At 35.8% G+C, this 13,658-nt stretch overlaps 1 protein-coding gene across 3 annotated transcripts in view; it reads left to right on the top strand.

Annotated features, from left to right (window-relative positions):
* ATP9B (ATPase phospholipid transporting 9B (putative)) overlaps positions 1-13,658 on the top strand; it is a 164,326-nt gene that overhangs the window by 144,644 nt on the left and 6,024 nt on the right. For all 3 annotated transcript variants that reach the window (XM_068674700.1, XM_068674699.1, XM_068674698.1), the window contains 10 exons: positions 571-663; positions 1,824-1,907; positions 2,454-2,624; positions 4,614-4,712; positions 7,297-7,386; positions 7,869-8,013; positions 8,341-8,405; positions 8,836-8,991; positions 9,135-9,199; positions 10,561-10,669. In XM_068674700.1, coding sequence (XP_068530801.1) covers positions 571-663; positions 1,824-1,907; positions 2,454-2,624; positions 4,614-4,712; positions 7,297-7,386; positions 7,869-8,013; positions 8,341-8,405; positions 8,836-8,991; positions 9,135-9,199; positions 10,561-10,669 — 1,077 coding nt within the window. The remainder of the gene's footprint in view (positions 1-570; positions 664-1,823; positions 1,908-2,453; positions 2,625-4,613; positions 4,713-7,296; positions 7,387-7,868; positions 8,014-8,340; positions 8,406-8,835; positions 8,992-9,134; positions 9,200-10,560; positions 10,670-13,658) is intronic.

The raw sequence follows: 13,658 nt of genomic DNA, 5'->3' as shown, positions 1-13,658 counted from the left end.
TTGTAGACCAGAGGAATCCATTATTTCTGCAACATCACCAAACTCCTGATTTATGTAATATTTGCCTTGATTGTGGATTGTTTGAATATTCAATGAATGTTTCATCATTAAAACATCTGTTAAATTCATTTCAGTGTTATTTGTTAATTTCTAATTTATTTGTTAATTTCTAATGTTAATTTCTATTTCAAAGATGCAGAGCAAACTTTCTGTTTCAATTTAAATAACGAATGCCACAAAAAAAAAAAAAGTAGTTAGAGTGGGCATAGCAGTGATACTTTAAAATTTATAAAGGACAAGTATTTTAGGGATGCGGGGAACCTGCTATATTGACTTCAGTTAGAACTGATCCCTTTACATGGGAAAGTAGGGAATGTGCATCTATGGAATTGGGAATAATTGAAAATTTTAACATAAAATAATAAAACTTATGCAACGATTTGCAAGGTACTTCATTTTTATTCATAAATGACAATCCATTGAATATTTCAAAAGATAATTAGGTTATTTGTAGGCAAGTTTTGACTGTATAAGCAGATTTTTTTTTCTATTTCTTATGTAAAATTTTAGGATGAATCTTCAGGAGATATTACATTTTATATGAAGGGTGCAGATGTTGCAATGTCCACTATTGTACAGTACAATGATTGGTTAGAAGAAGAGGTAAGAAATAAAGTCAACATTTACTTCAAAAAATATATATATTTTTTTCTTTAAATGTCAAATTGAAATATTAAATGCTATTGGAATAGTTTTAAAGGAGATCCCGAACCAGTGTGGCAATGGCTTTTCTAATTCAGTTACATATACTCTGAATGGGTTTTTAGGATTTAGAAATCTTTCCAATTCTTGTACAGCACACAGAAAAAACAAAGGTAGTAGTCACAGAAGAGCACATTCTTATTTAAACAGGATTTTTTTTCATTGACTGAGGTTTCGCGTAAAACCTAATTACATCTGAGTATTATGTTATAAATCTGTTTATCCTGTAATAACCTTTTATCAAATTCTACAGTGAAGTATGATTATGAATTAAAGTTTAATATGGGATGTAGATAAATTGAAATAGCTTTTTATCATATTTATTATATTTAATATAAAATACAGAGCAAATTTCAAAACTGATTAGTATTTTTCACTGTTTGGTTCTAGTAGGTGCCGGCAATCATCTTATTTTGACCTGACATATAGACAATATGTTAATACAATGATTACACCGTGTATGTTCATAATGATATTGGCAATATGAATCAATATGTGCTGCAGGGCAGTTTGATTTATTCAGGGACATGAATAAATTAAACTCCCTGAAGACCTAGCGAAATGTCATAAAAATTACTTTTGGCGATAATGATGCACAATTAATTGTAAAATACTTGTTTAATTTATTTAGCTTTTATGAGGTCAAATCAATAAGTGTTTTGTTCTATACAGCCTTGTTTTTCATTAAGATATGCTATTCCACGGCTATTTTTAATGTGTAGTCCTTTTTTTGACAAGAGGTACGTTTCTCTGAAAAATATATGTATATATTTAGTGTTAAAAATAGTTTTAATGTGCTTTTAAAACAGTTTTAATTTACTTTTAGACTTCAGCCTACAAGAGTTTTTCTTTAAGCTTGGAGAGAAAGTCTTAATTGGCTTGCCAATAGTATACTACTTTGGGAAAACTGAAGTGAAAGTGTTTTTGTGACTTCTCCGAACTAATCTACAGTCTAAAGAAACAAACTGTTATGCTACAGACACTCCCTGCTAGTATATGGTATGAAATGTGTGCATACACTTAAATATTTCCATTATTATTCTATGCTTTGGTCCATTTAGTGTGGTAATATGGCTCGAGAAGGACTGCGTACTCTGGTTGTTGCCAAAAAATCACTGACTGAGGAACAGTATCAAGATTTTGAGGTATGAAGGGATAGAATGATCTATACTATTCACGTTGCTCTTGTGTTTTGCTTTATTTATTTACTTCAAGGGGAACATAATCTTTTTTACTCTGTTAATAAGGTAAAGAAGACAACTCATATTGAAAATACTGATAGTTGAGGTATGACAGACTATTACAGATCTTACAGAACATTATTGATTGTTCTGCAGGTATGCACAGAATACTGTTTAAATTTAAGTGACTGGATTGTATTTTCCCAGAGGATAGCATAATGTTAATTCCGTAGCTTTAGTCTGACCAAAAAACCTTCTTGTTCTCAAAGATGAGAGCAGTTTCCGCTTAGATGTTGAGATGCCTAATTTATAGAAGGTCTTCAGAAGGCTCTCTTGAGTTTACCTGTCAGAAAAAATGCATATAAGATTAGATGCAAATCCACTCTTTTAATTTTGTTCTTTATTGAAGATATTTAAATGCAACTTTTTATTATAACTGATAGGCCAAATGCTTACTTTTTTTTCTTAAGTCACAGCCAAGTCTAAGTAGTTTTGTGTTTGTGCAAACAGAGTCGATATAACCAAGCAAAGTTAAGCATACATGATAGAAACTTGAAAGTTGCTGCTGTTGTAGAGAGTTTGGAGCGAGAAATGGAATTGCTGTGTCTCACTGGAGTAGAAGATCAATTGCAAGCAGATGTTAGACCAACTCTAGAGATGCTAAGAAACGCTGGAATAAAGGTAATGAACGCATACTGTTGTGACACACAATCTATCATTTATTAATGTTTGTGTTGTGTTTTTTTTTCTTTTACAAGACACCATTTATAGTTGTCTACATTAAGGTTCATTCAATAAGAAATATGTGAAGTCCTAAGTGCATTCTGGGCATGATCTAGCAGAAACAAGTAGGCACTGTGTTCGAAGATCCCTTGCAAACCACAGTTTTCATTAATCTTAAACTTTTATAGGAAAAAATGCCAATGTATGTCCCTGTCATTTATCCTCCGTTTGCCTACAGTAAATTGTCCTAGCTGAAATTTATGCTAAATCAGTTTGGGCCAATATTCTTATTTTGGCTTGGCACTCACAAAAAGTTTCAGCCAAGTTCAAAAGGTGAACTGTTTGAACTACAGAAGAACCCAGACTCTTCTCAGGGGCACCTACTGAAAGCGCAAGAGGCAATGGACACAAATTGAAATACAGAAGTTCCACTTGAACGTAAGAAGCAACCTTTATCCTATAAGGGTGATCAAACATTGGAGCAGGTTTCTCAGAGAGTTTGTGGAGTCTCCATACTTGGAGAAGTTCAAAACTGCCTTGACATAGTCCTGAGCAGCCTGCTGTAGTTGACTCTTCTTTGAGCAGGGAAGTCAGAGTAGGTAATCTCCAGAGGTGCCTTCCCAAATAGGCTATTCTGTGATTCTTTTTTTGTTGTTTGGTTGTTTTTTTAATTAATAGCAGCTTCCCAAAGGTTCTCAGTTGAATTTGCTGGCAGCACAGTGTTGTGCAATCGGAGAAATACATATTTGGATTAAAGCCTTGTGATCACATCACATTTCTTTAGTACAGTGCAACGAGTGCAAAGTACTTGTATGTAGTACTTCGTGTACATTATTTTCTTATTTACTGTTGGTACTTTTTCCATATGTGGTCCGTTCTAACTGTTAAGAGATATCTGGATCAGTATGTCCTGCTACGAATAGGTGTAGTGTGACAGTTTTTAGGGTTTCTTATCAATGGAGTTCTAGGATTTCAGATAATGGAAATTGTTCTGACTTTAATCACAGCCCGCATTATAGTAGGCTGGGAACACAACAGTAGCTATAGATAGGTCATAAAATTATAGATTACTCGATTACAGATGGGAAAGCAGTAATGAGGGTTTTGTGAAGTCACAGACCATTTTTGTTAGTGTCCATATTGATCTTACCTGAGACATACGGGAACAGAGGTAGACAGAAGCTTATGGTTTAATAAAATTGCAACTATTAACTCAGTAACTATTTGGTAATAACTTCTGCAGCTTAGGTCATTCATTCTTCCTTGTTTTTTTTCTATTTGGTATAGGGCAAATGTTATTTCATACAGGCATCCTTCAGTCTTGTTGGTGTTATGGGGTTGAGGAAGAGAGCTGTTTCATTTTAAGAACAGATGGATCATCTGCCTTATTCCTACCTTAAGGAATGCATTCATCCCAGTTTGTTGTGGTCAGTGGGCAGGATTTCTTCAGAGTATTGGGTCTGTAGCTTTTCCTCCAGGATATGCCATCCAACAGCTTGGCTGCTATTTGGTAAATTCTTACTAGGATCACAGACTGTTGTCACATCGTTTTGCTGAGCGGCCTCAGTAGTTATTTCCCTTGTAGTTGGGTCTGTATCCTCTGCTTTTTGGTCAAGGTAGTATTAGGGCCATAGGGAAGGTCTTTTATGCCTGTTCAACTGCCAGTGGGTTGCCACAAAGTTTCCCCTTGTCTTCGCGTAAATTGAGACATAGACTCTTGTGATAGGGAAAGAAGAATGAAAGATTCTTAAAGATGAACCTCTCCTTTGTGTGTTACTGCAGTAAAAACTGCTCGTTATTTTTTGTTAAAAGTATGTATATCGGTATATATTCCATGGTAATTTGATTTTATGGGGTACCAGAAAAAGGTTGGAGAAAATTTTCATTCAGATATGGACAACAGATTTGTTAATGTCTGACAGAATTAACTCTTACATTATTTTGCAGATATGGATGTTAACAGGAGATAAACTGGAGACAGCAACTTGCATTGCAAAAAGTTCTCACCTAGTGTCTAGGACTCAGGATATTCACATTTTCAGACCTGTAAGTATAGGTCCAACTTTTTTGTTGGATTCATCAAAAGACAACTAATACCAGTTTTGTTTTGTTTGAATACTAGTTGGCTACTTGTTATAAAATAGATGAGTTACTGTAGAGAGCGTCGTAGCAACAGTCGAGTATTACTCAAGTAGAGTATTACTTAAGCTAGGTTGTCATTCAAGGATTTTAGAATTGCAGAGCATTGCTTCTGTTTAAGGGTGGTTGTTTTTAGATTTGTTCATATGCTACAGAAATGTTTGTGGGCATGTTTAGGCGAGCCAGGTTTTACATGCATTTTTCACTCTTAACTTACACAATGGATATAGTAAGGCATGTCTAAATAATGATAAAGAGATGTCCATGTGAGGTATTGAGCCAGTAGGAAACAGTTTCTAGGAACTTAGGCAATCTGAATATGGTTCTAGTTTGTTCTAACATTTCTGTTAATAGCATTCCTTAGACTCAAGCAGACTTAGTCCTGAATTAAACTCTGATGCCAAAGTCCCCTGTATAGACACAGTTCAGATGAAAATCAAAAAAATCTATTTTGATTTTTCCAATAAAACATGTACATTTTTTTTAATAGACTGATTAAGATAATTGTTAGAAAAGGAATATTTTTCTATACATATCAGTTATATTTAAATAGTATCAACTCGACTCAGCTCAAACAAATATAAAGATTTTCCAGACTTTTTGATGCTGTGTGATCAGACATACGTCTGTGTTTGTTCTAAATGAACCACTTGCACCTACAAAAATAATTATATGAATATAATTTACATGTAAATGTAGTTTCTTATGAAGCATCAGAATGGCAAATTAGGCCCTGCAGACTATTTGCAATTAAATTATTAATGCTTCTGATAAAACTTCAGATCAATTTTTGTTGACCTTTCCATGTTGTAACATTACAAATTGTCTTCCTGAACATAATCTATTTAGTTTGAGTCAGATTTTTATTTTCATTACCTTGACTAGTAATAAGAGATCAACATAAAACTGCGTTAACTGAGAATACACAAAGTTTTAAATTAGTTAGAAAATAGATTCATATAACATTATTTCTGTGGCTGTATTTGCTGCAAAGAATGAACTCCTGGATTAATGTAAGAGAATACCTAGTACTTTAACACTTCTATTTTGCTTATAAATTAGTGAATAAATAACTTACTAGTTTGGCTTCCCAAGAAGATGCATTTTGTTTTTCTTGCTGTCTTGTTCTTAACATTCTCGACCTGTTAATTTTATAATGAAATTAATTGATATATTGTTTACATATATATAATGTGTGTGTGTGTATATATATATATATATATATATATCATATAGAGAGAGTTTTCAAAGAAAAAAATACCTTTGCTAGGTGAAGGTAGAACAGAGTGGACAATTAGTGTTCCTCAGTGTGTGCCAAGTGCTGACATCTTATAATCTCTGCAATGCAGAAAGATTATTGTGGACCAATGCAATCCTTGGTTCCTAACCATTGGCAGAATAGGAGCTTTCTATTTATGTGTTTCGTTGTGGGAAAGGAGGGGAAAAAATCTGAATTGTGATATGAGTATGGGTTATTCTGTTTACAAGTGCATTTTAACGTAACCCAAATTTTGCATGATAGAGACTCTTCTCCAGAGGGATGAATGTCTTTGGGCTGTATGTTATTGTAGGAAGTAATGTGATTCAGACTCATATATATCAAAACTTCAGGCACATTGTTGACAGAGCCAAAATTAGAGGTATAATCAGAGTTGGTTTTATTCTCTGCTTGTAACTTTGGCCTACGTGATAGCTCTAAAAGAAGCTGATGTATATTGAAGAAAAAAACGCCTTTCTCTTCAAAATCTGTGTATAAATTAATTATGCCTTGTGTTCTAGTTCAAAACCTTCCAAAATCCATTTGGTAGCCTTTGAACTATTTGGTTTGGGGTTGGTGTGTGTTTTTTTTTGTTTTGTTTTGTTTTCCCACATTTGACATCCAGGTCGCTCTGAAACAATAGTTATTTAAATTAAAAAAAAAAAAAAAAAAAAAAAAAAAAAAGCTATGATGTAATTCTTGGTCCTGTTTGTGTACTTGTGCAAGATTCAAAGTGATTAGTGTTAGCAAGCACATTTTTCTGTCTCTTGAACTCTGTTTACTTATCCAAACTGAAAGAACTACTAATATGAACATCTTGCATTATTCCAAGAATATATTTTACTGGTTAATAAAGTCTTTTTCTCTGACTTGGGGACTATTTTTTCCTCTGACTCAGCCAAGATGGAAAGACTAGGGTCAGATTGAATTTAAGATATTTAAATTGTATTAATTCATTAATATTTCTGCCCTAGTCTACCTTTTATGAGGAACCAATTAGTCTGACTACACAGATTTTCTTTGTCTGAGGATTACTTTTTCACTCCATAGAGATTCAAGACACAGTCTTGAATCACACATTACAGTCACATCCCATTGGTACCATTGGCAATGCAGTACCCATTGGTACTGCATTAGAATAAAACGTTTGTTGAAAAAATAAAGCCTTGTTTCTTGTTGTTTTTTGTTTTGTTTTTTCCTTTAAAAATCTTGAGTGAGTGATTTTTATTAAAGGTTGCTACTCGAGGAGAGGCTCACTTAGAACTAAATGCCTTTAGGAGGAAGCATGACTGTGCCTTGGTGATATCTGGGGACTCACTTGAGGTAAGAGTTTGGTTGCAGTCAAGTTGTATTTATACTTTATGAACTAAGTTCATACAAACTATTTCTATAAAGCTTTTGTAACTATTTTTATAAAGTATCAGTGGCTTCATGCTCTTAAACTTTCTTCCAATATTTAAACATATCATAAGTTTTCCTTAGAGTTACTACTGTTTTTCATTCAGTAGTAAAAAGAGCATGTATGTTCAAATTTTGTTGGTTCTCTGGACTCCTGTATAGTAATAGAATGAGATTTGTATATTGCGTGCTGTAGTACTGTCTCTTTTGTTAACTCTAAAATGCATTAGCTGTCCAAATGAAAGAGAATGTCAGTTTAAAATAATAGATTGCAGTCAAGGGACAGTGGCTTTTGCTCCCAGAGGGCTGTTGTTTAAGCAGGACCTCATAAAAGAAGTCTTCATACTGTGTTTGAGTACATGTATTATTTAATCTTAAAAATAAATGTGAGTGAATTTTTCTCTTAGGTTTGTCTGAAATACTATGAGCATGAGTTTGTAGAGTTGGCTTGCCAGTGTCCTGCCGTAGTGTGCTGTCGATGTTCTCCCACTCAAAAAGCCCATATCGTGAAACTGTTACAGCATCACACTGGAAAACGCACCTGTGCAATAGGTAACTGTTGACACTATCTTCCATTGCAGTAGCTAAAATCTGTAATAAACTTACACAGTAGGTGGCACCATTGAGAAACAAAACCAAAGAGATTTCTTTATCAACAGCCAGGTATTTACACAGTTGTAGCAGAAAATGTCATTCCGTGAGAAAGGTGTGTTTTCTTTTCCTTACTCCACAGGAAAAAGTCTTGATTGCTGAAGTTATTAATCATAATCCATAGATTAACTGTAAGAATTTAAAAATATATTAGGAGATTCCTAAAATACTTTAAGGCCAGGAGAGTAAAACCTCTGAAGTGCTGAATACTGCAGTGACATTTTCCAGGTGATGGAGGAAATGATGTCAGCATGATCCAAGCAGCCGACTGTGGAATTGGAATTGAAGGCAAGGTAATGTTACCAGGTCAATTCTCAAATATGACATGATTCTTAAACAACATTAAATCGAATATTTCAAATTTAAGTCTGCTATAAGATGATAAAAAAATGCTCAGTCTTTGAAATAATACTTTCTCTGCTTCTGTGTTCTCTGCTTTATCTTTTTAAATATAAAGAGCAAGAAAAGCAGAAAACACTAGTTATTTCTGTGTATATATGCATTTACCTGAAAGATGCAAGATAGGCAGTTAAACGTACTTGTTACTGCCACTGCATTTTTTTAAAATGCACACCAAAAAACTGTCCTTTGTGTCATGCTGTAGAGTTGATTTCTGAAGCAGTACTAAATTCGACTTGTGAAATTAATTATAATTTAGAATTTTGAAATTTGAAACATATGTTCTACAGTGGGTTTCATATTTGTAACCTTTTTTTGTTCTAGGAGGGAAAACAAGCTTCCCTAGCAGCTGACTTCTCTATCACACAGTTTAAACACATAGGAAGGCTGCTGATGGTACATGGCCGAAATAGTTACAAAAGATCAGCAGCACTTGGTCAATTTGTCATGCACCGAGGCCTTATTATTTCAACTATGCAGGTATTTAAAACTTTGTTTTCAGAATAGTTAAATGCACTCTTTGAAAAGTCACAAAATCTTAAGCAGTAATGTGTTTTTTTTCTTTATTGTAATGTTTCATATACAGAATTATGTTAAATATGTGTAATTGTTGTCTTTTGTAGGCTGTATTTTCATCAGTCTTCTATTTTGCATCTGTTCCCTTGTACCAAGGATTCCTAATGGTAGGGTAAGTTCAAATCAACAGTTGTGGTATATGTTAATAATTACAAACACTTGTTAAGTAACATCATGTAGTTGGTGGCTGGACCATTTTTAATACCTTTATCATTGGTATGCTAACGACACCTGGAATGAGCCTACAAATGAACACTCAACTAGGTTGGATACGCACTTACATCCACTACATGACTGGGGAGATTCTCTGAAGAGGGCAATCTGCCATTGCCTTAGAAGAAGAAAAACATGTAGTTTTTTTGACATACAGGGTGAAAATGATAGAAGAAATCTCACAAACCAGTTTTAGCTGTTACACAAATTGCTATAAAAGTCTCAGTGAGAATCACAGATTCATCTGTTAAAAAATGGAGCTGAAGCTACTGACTGAAATTTCCTCTGAAAGTGCACCAAGTCCACTACATAGATTTCCATTCTGGATCATGCATGCAGAATATGGAGTACCCTTGTCTTGTTGCAAAAGCTGCTTTAGAAATATAGCTCCCCCGGGTTATTCAGCTGAGGTATATGGATATATTCACGTTTCTCACTGTTCTCTGCCCCTCGTGTCCTAAGAGCTTCTTTCTATACTTGTTGTATTTCATTTAAACAGTAGTAACTCAAATTGTAGCCAAATCAAGGTCTGATTTCACCAGACACCGCAGAAGGAAACAGTAAACCTCTCCAAAATGCTTGTAAATAGTTCTGCTAACCCCTATGAAAATATATACCATGTGGTCTATAGGTATACAACTGGCACTTGCATACTAAAATCTAAAGCCACTTTCTGATCTGGTGAGACTTCCATTAATTCTCCTATCTTTACTGTAATGTCAGGGACACAGCACTTGTTTTTTTCTTCATTTTTCATCCTCTGTGGATGAGTTTCAATGCCAGTTCTTTTAACTGGTTGTCAAAATGCAAATACATAGTAAATATGGTAGCAGACAATACATTTGGGTGATATATGTGGACAAAAGACATCTGGTTATTATTTCTAGATAAATAATGTGTCTATAACTTCTCACAAATGGCAGCTCTCAGAAGCCTAAGACCAGGTTGCATTTGGACAATAGAATCATAGAATCATTCAGGTTGGAAAAGACTTCTTAAGATCATCTAGTCCAACTTGTAACCTAGTACTGAAGTCCACCACTAAACCATGCTACTCAGTTACAAATCTGCATGTTTCTTGAAGACCACCTCCAGGGATGGTGACTCAACCATCCTTTGTAAAGCTGCATTAGTAAGTTTCTTCAGTACTGGGTAGAATAACCAGTTTAACTTCATTTACATTAAAAGAGTAATTGAACTCAATAGATTAATTTAAAATCGTGATACAAAAATGTCAGTTTGTGCTTTCCTTTTATATAGGTATGCAACCATATATACCATGTTTCCAGTCTTCTCTTTAGTATTGGATCAGGATGTGAAGCCAGAAATGGCATTGCTGTATCCAGAACTTTATAAGGATCTCACAAAGGTATGAATGTTCTCAGTGCTCACGTGTGAATAACCGTTGAAATCTCAGGTGTGGAAAAACTCTAAATTCTTACAGAGAGAAAGAAGGTAAACTGTACTTTGAAACTGCTCAGGATGTGTAGATGTACAGACTAGCTTTTTGTTTAACTTAAATGACAGTTCTTGGCGATGATGAATCACTGGCTTTCACAGCTTATGTTGTACTTCAAAATATTTTAAAAAGTAGAACCCAAATAAATCTCTCAAGTTAAAAAAATGAGAACATGAAGAAACTGGGTTTGCATTATATTCAGACAGATAGATGATGATCAGGAGCAATTATGGATAAGTAGTACAGGAAGTTATGTACTTTACTAATACTACATTTGACTTCACCATTATAAGGCAATCTTACTGTGAGCGTTTATTATCATAGAAAAATAGAATGGTTTAGGTTGGAAGGAACCTTAAAGATCATCTGGTTCCACACTGCCTTAGTGGTGACACTGAGGAGCGTACCTATTTCTGCACATTACTTCTGAAATTCTGGACTCTAAATGCAAATCTCAACTAAGGCTATTCAGCTAGCATTACTGAAATATGCGTTGATGTGGACTAGAACTGTATTCCTAGGAATTGGTTTCTTCTCTGAGATGTGCTAATGGTCAAAAGGCTTTTAGGATTTTAAGGTTAAGATGTGTTGGCACAACTCATGGACAGATTCTTCCTCTGTTGCAAGAACAAGAGAAAAATAGCAAGGTTCAGGGACAGGTGTGGACACGTACCGTGGAGAAAACAGCGATTCAACATTCCTGTTACTGTGGCTCCTACAGATGCTAGAATAGCAGATGAACACTTGAAAGGAAGTACAATTTTTTTCCTTTGGAAAAGGGGAAACATAACCCCCATTGTTAAAAGGGAAAAAAGGAAGACATGGGGAACTACAGGGCAGTCACTATGTACCCACCACGGTCATAGGTCCTGTTTTATGCTTAGGTTCACAGAGAACAGATAGGTGGCATCCAACAGATTGGTGACAGCCGACATGGCGTCACTAAGGGCAAATCATGCCTGATAAATCTAATGGCCTTCTACAATGGGGTTACAGCCTTGGTGGATAAGGTAAGTGCAACTGGCATCATGTAGCTGGATTTGTGCAAAGTATTTGACACTGTCCTGCAAAACATACTTGTCTCCAAATGGGAGAGAGATGGATTTGATGGATGGAGTGCTTGATGAATAAGGAATTGGCTGGGTGGTCATTCTCAGAGTTGCAGTCAATGGCTAGTGTCCAGGGGTAGAGATAGTGACGAGTGGTGTCCCTCAGGGGGGGTCTCTGTTGGGTCCAAAAGTATTTAACATCTTCGTTGGTGACATGGACAATGGCATTGAGTGCACACTCAGCAAGTTTGCAGGCAACACCAAGCCGCATGGTACAGTTGACATACTGGAGGGAGGGAATGCCATCCAGAGAGACCTTGACAGGCTTGAACGGTGGGCCTGTGTGAAGCTCATGAAGTTTAACAAGGCCAAGTGCAAGGTCCTGCACCTGGGTCAGGTTGTTCCCAAGCATGAATACAGGCTGGGCTATGAGTGGATTGAGAGCAGCCTAGTAGAGAGGGACATGGGGGTACTGGTGGATGAAAAGCTCAACATGAGCTAGCAATGTGCACTTGTAGCCCAGAAGGACAATCGTATCCTGGGCTGCATCTAAAGAAGTGTGGCCAGCAGGTTGAGGGATTTGATTCTCCCTCTTTACCCTTCTCTCATGAGACCCTACCTGGAGTACTGTGTTCAGCTCTGGGGCCCTCAGCACAAGAGAGACATGGACCTAGTAGAGTGAATCCAGAGGAAGGCCTCGAAGATGATCAGAATGCTGGAGCACCTCTTTTATGAAGACAGTCTGAGGGAGTTGGGGTTGTTCAGTCTGGAGAAGAGAAGGCTCCAGGGAAACCTTATAGCAGCCTTCAAATACTTAGAGGGGACCAACAAGAAATTTGGGGAACGACTCTTTGTCAGGGGGTGTAGTGATAGCACAAGGGGTAATGGTTTTAAATTAAATGTGCTAAAAGAGGGTAGATTTAGATTAGATGAAGAAATTCTTCATTCAGAGAGCAATGAGGCATGGGAACAGGTTTCCCAGAGTTGTTAAGAATGTCCCTGCCCTGGAAGTGTTTAAGGCCAGGTTGGATGGGGCTTTGAGCAACCTCATCTAGTTGGAAGGTGTCCATGCACATGGTGGGCATAGGGGGGCAGAGGAGCTAGATGATGGTCTTTAAGGTTCCTTCAACTCAACCCATTCTATGATAAGAAAGTAAGTAAGAGGGCTCCCCACTTTCATCTGAAAATTATTCGGTGCCTGTTGTAGTAAAGGCTCAGGAGTGATTTACCCCCTTCTAGTGTCATAAAGTTAAATCAGAACTCAAGCTTATTTTTATTTTAGAAATCTTGCTAATTGGGAGCTATGGTCTAAAGTGGAATCAGGGTCCAGTACTCAAAGGAAAATGAGTAGGCATTCATAGGAAAAACAAAATCTAGTATTTCTTGTTGCTTGTACTAGAATTTTTTCCTGTATGTTAGTCTGTCTGCAACATTCTAGATTGTATACAGATTTATGAAAATGCCTTCAGCACCTTCCAATGAACTCTGTGTTTACCACAAAATGTTTTAGCCTCTACTGAAATAATTGAATGAGTTAATTCATCAGTTTCTACAGCAGTGAAACACATACATTTCCCTGTAAAGTGCTGATTCTTGCCTATTCTAGTGACCACACTTTTGTGGTAGAAGTCCAACTTCTTATCCTTTTAACTTTGTAGTTCTAACATATTCCATCAGTACTCTTACAGAATGCAACTCTTCAGCACATACAGCATTTATTGTTTGATGCATGTGATTCAAACTATAACATTTAATATCACAAGATCAAAAATATATTTGGTAATCTTTGCTTAAATAATACTTAAAATAGTCATGTTTTTTCCATGACTGCAAATAGTTTATCCAACATT

The sequence above is a fragment of the Anas acuta genome, chromosome 2, assembly GCF_963932015.1.
Source record: "Anas acuta chromosome 2, bAnaAcu1.1, whole genome shotgun sequence".
NCBI lineage: Eukaryota > Metazoa > Chordata > Aves > Anseriformes > Anatidae > Anas > Anas acuta.
This window is presented reverse-complemented; position numbering and strand designations above follow the sequence as displayed.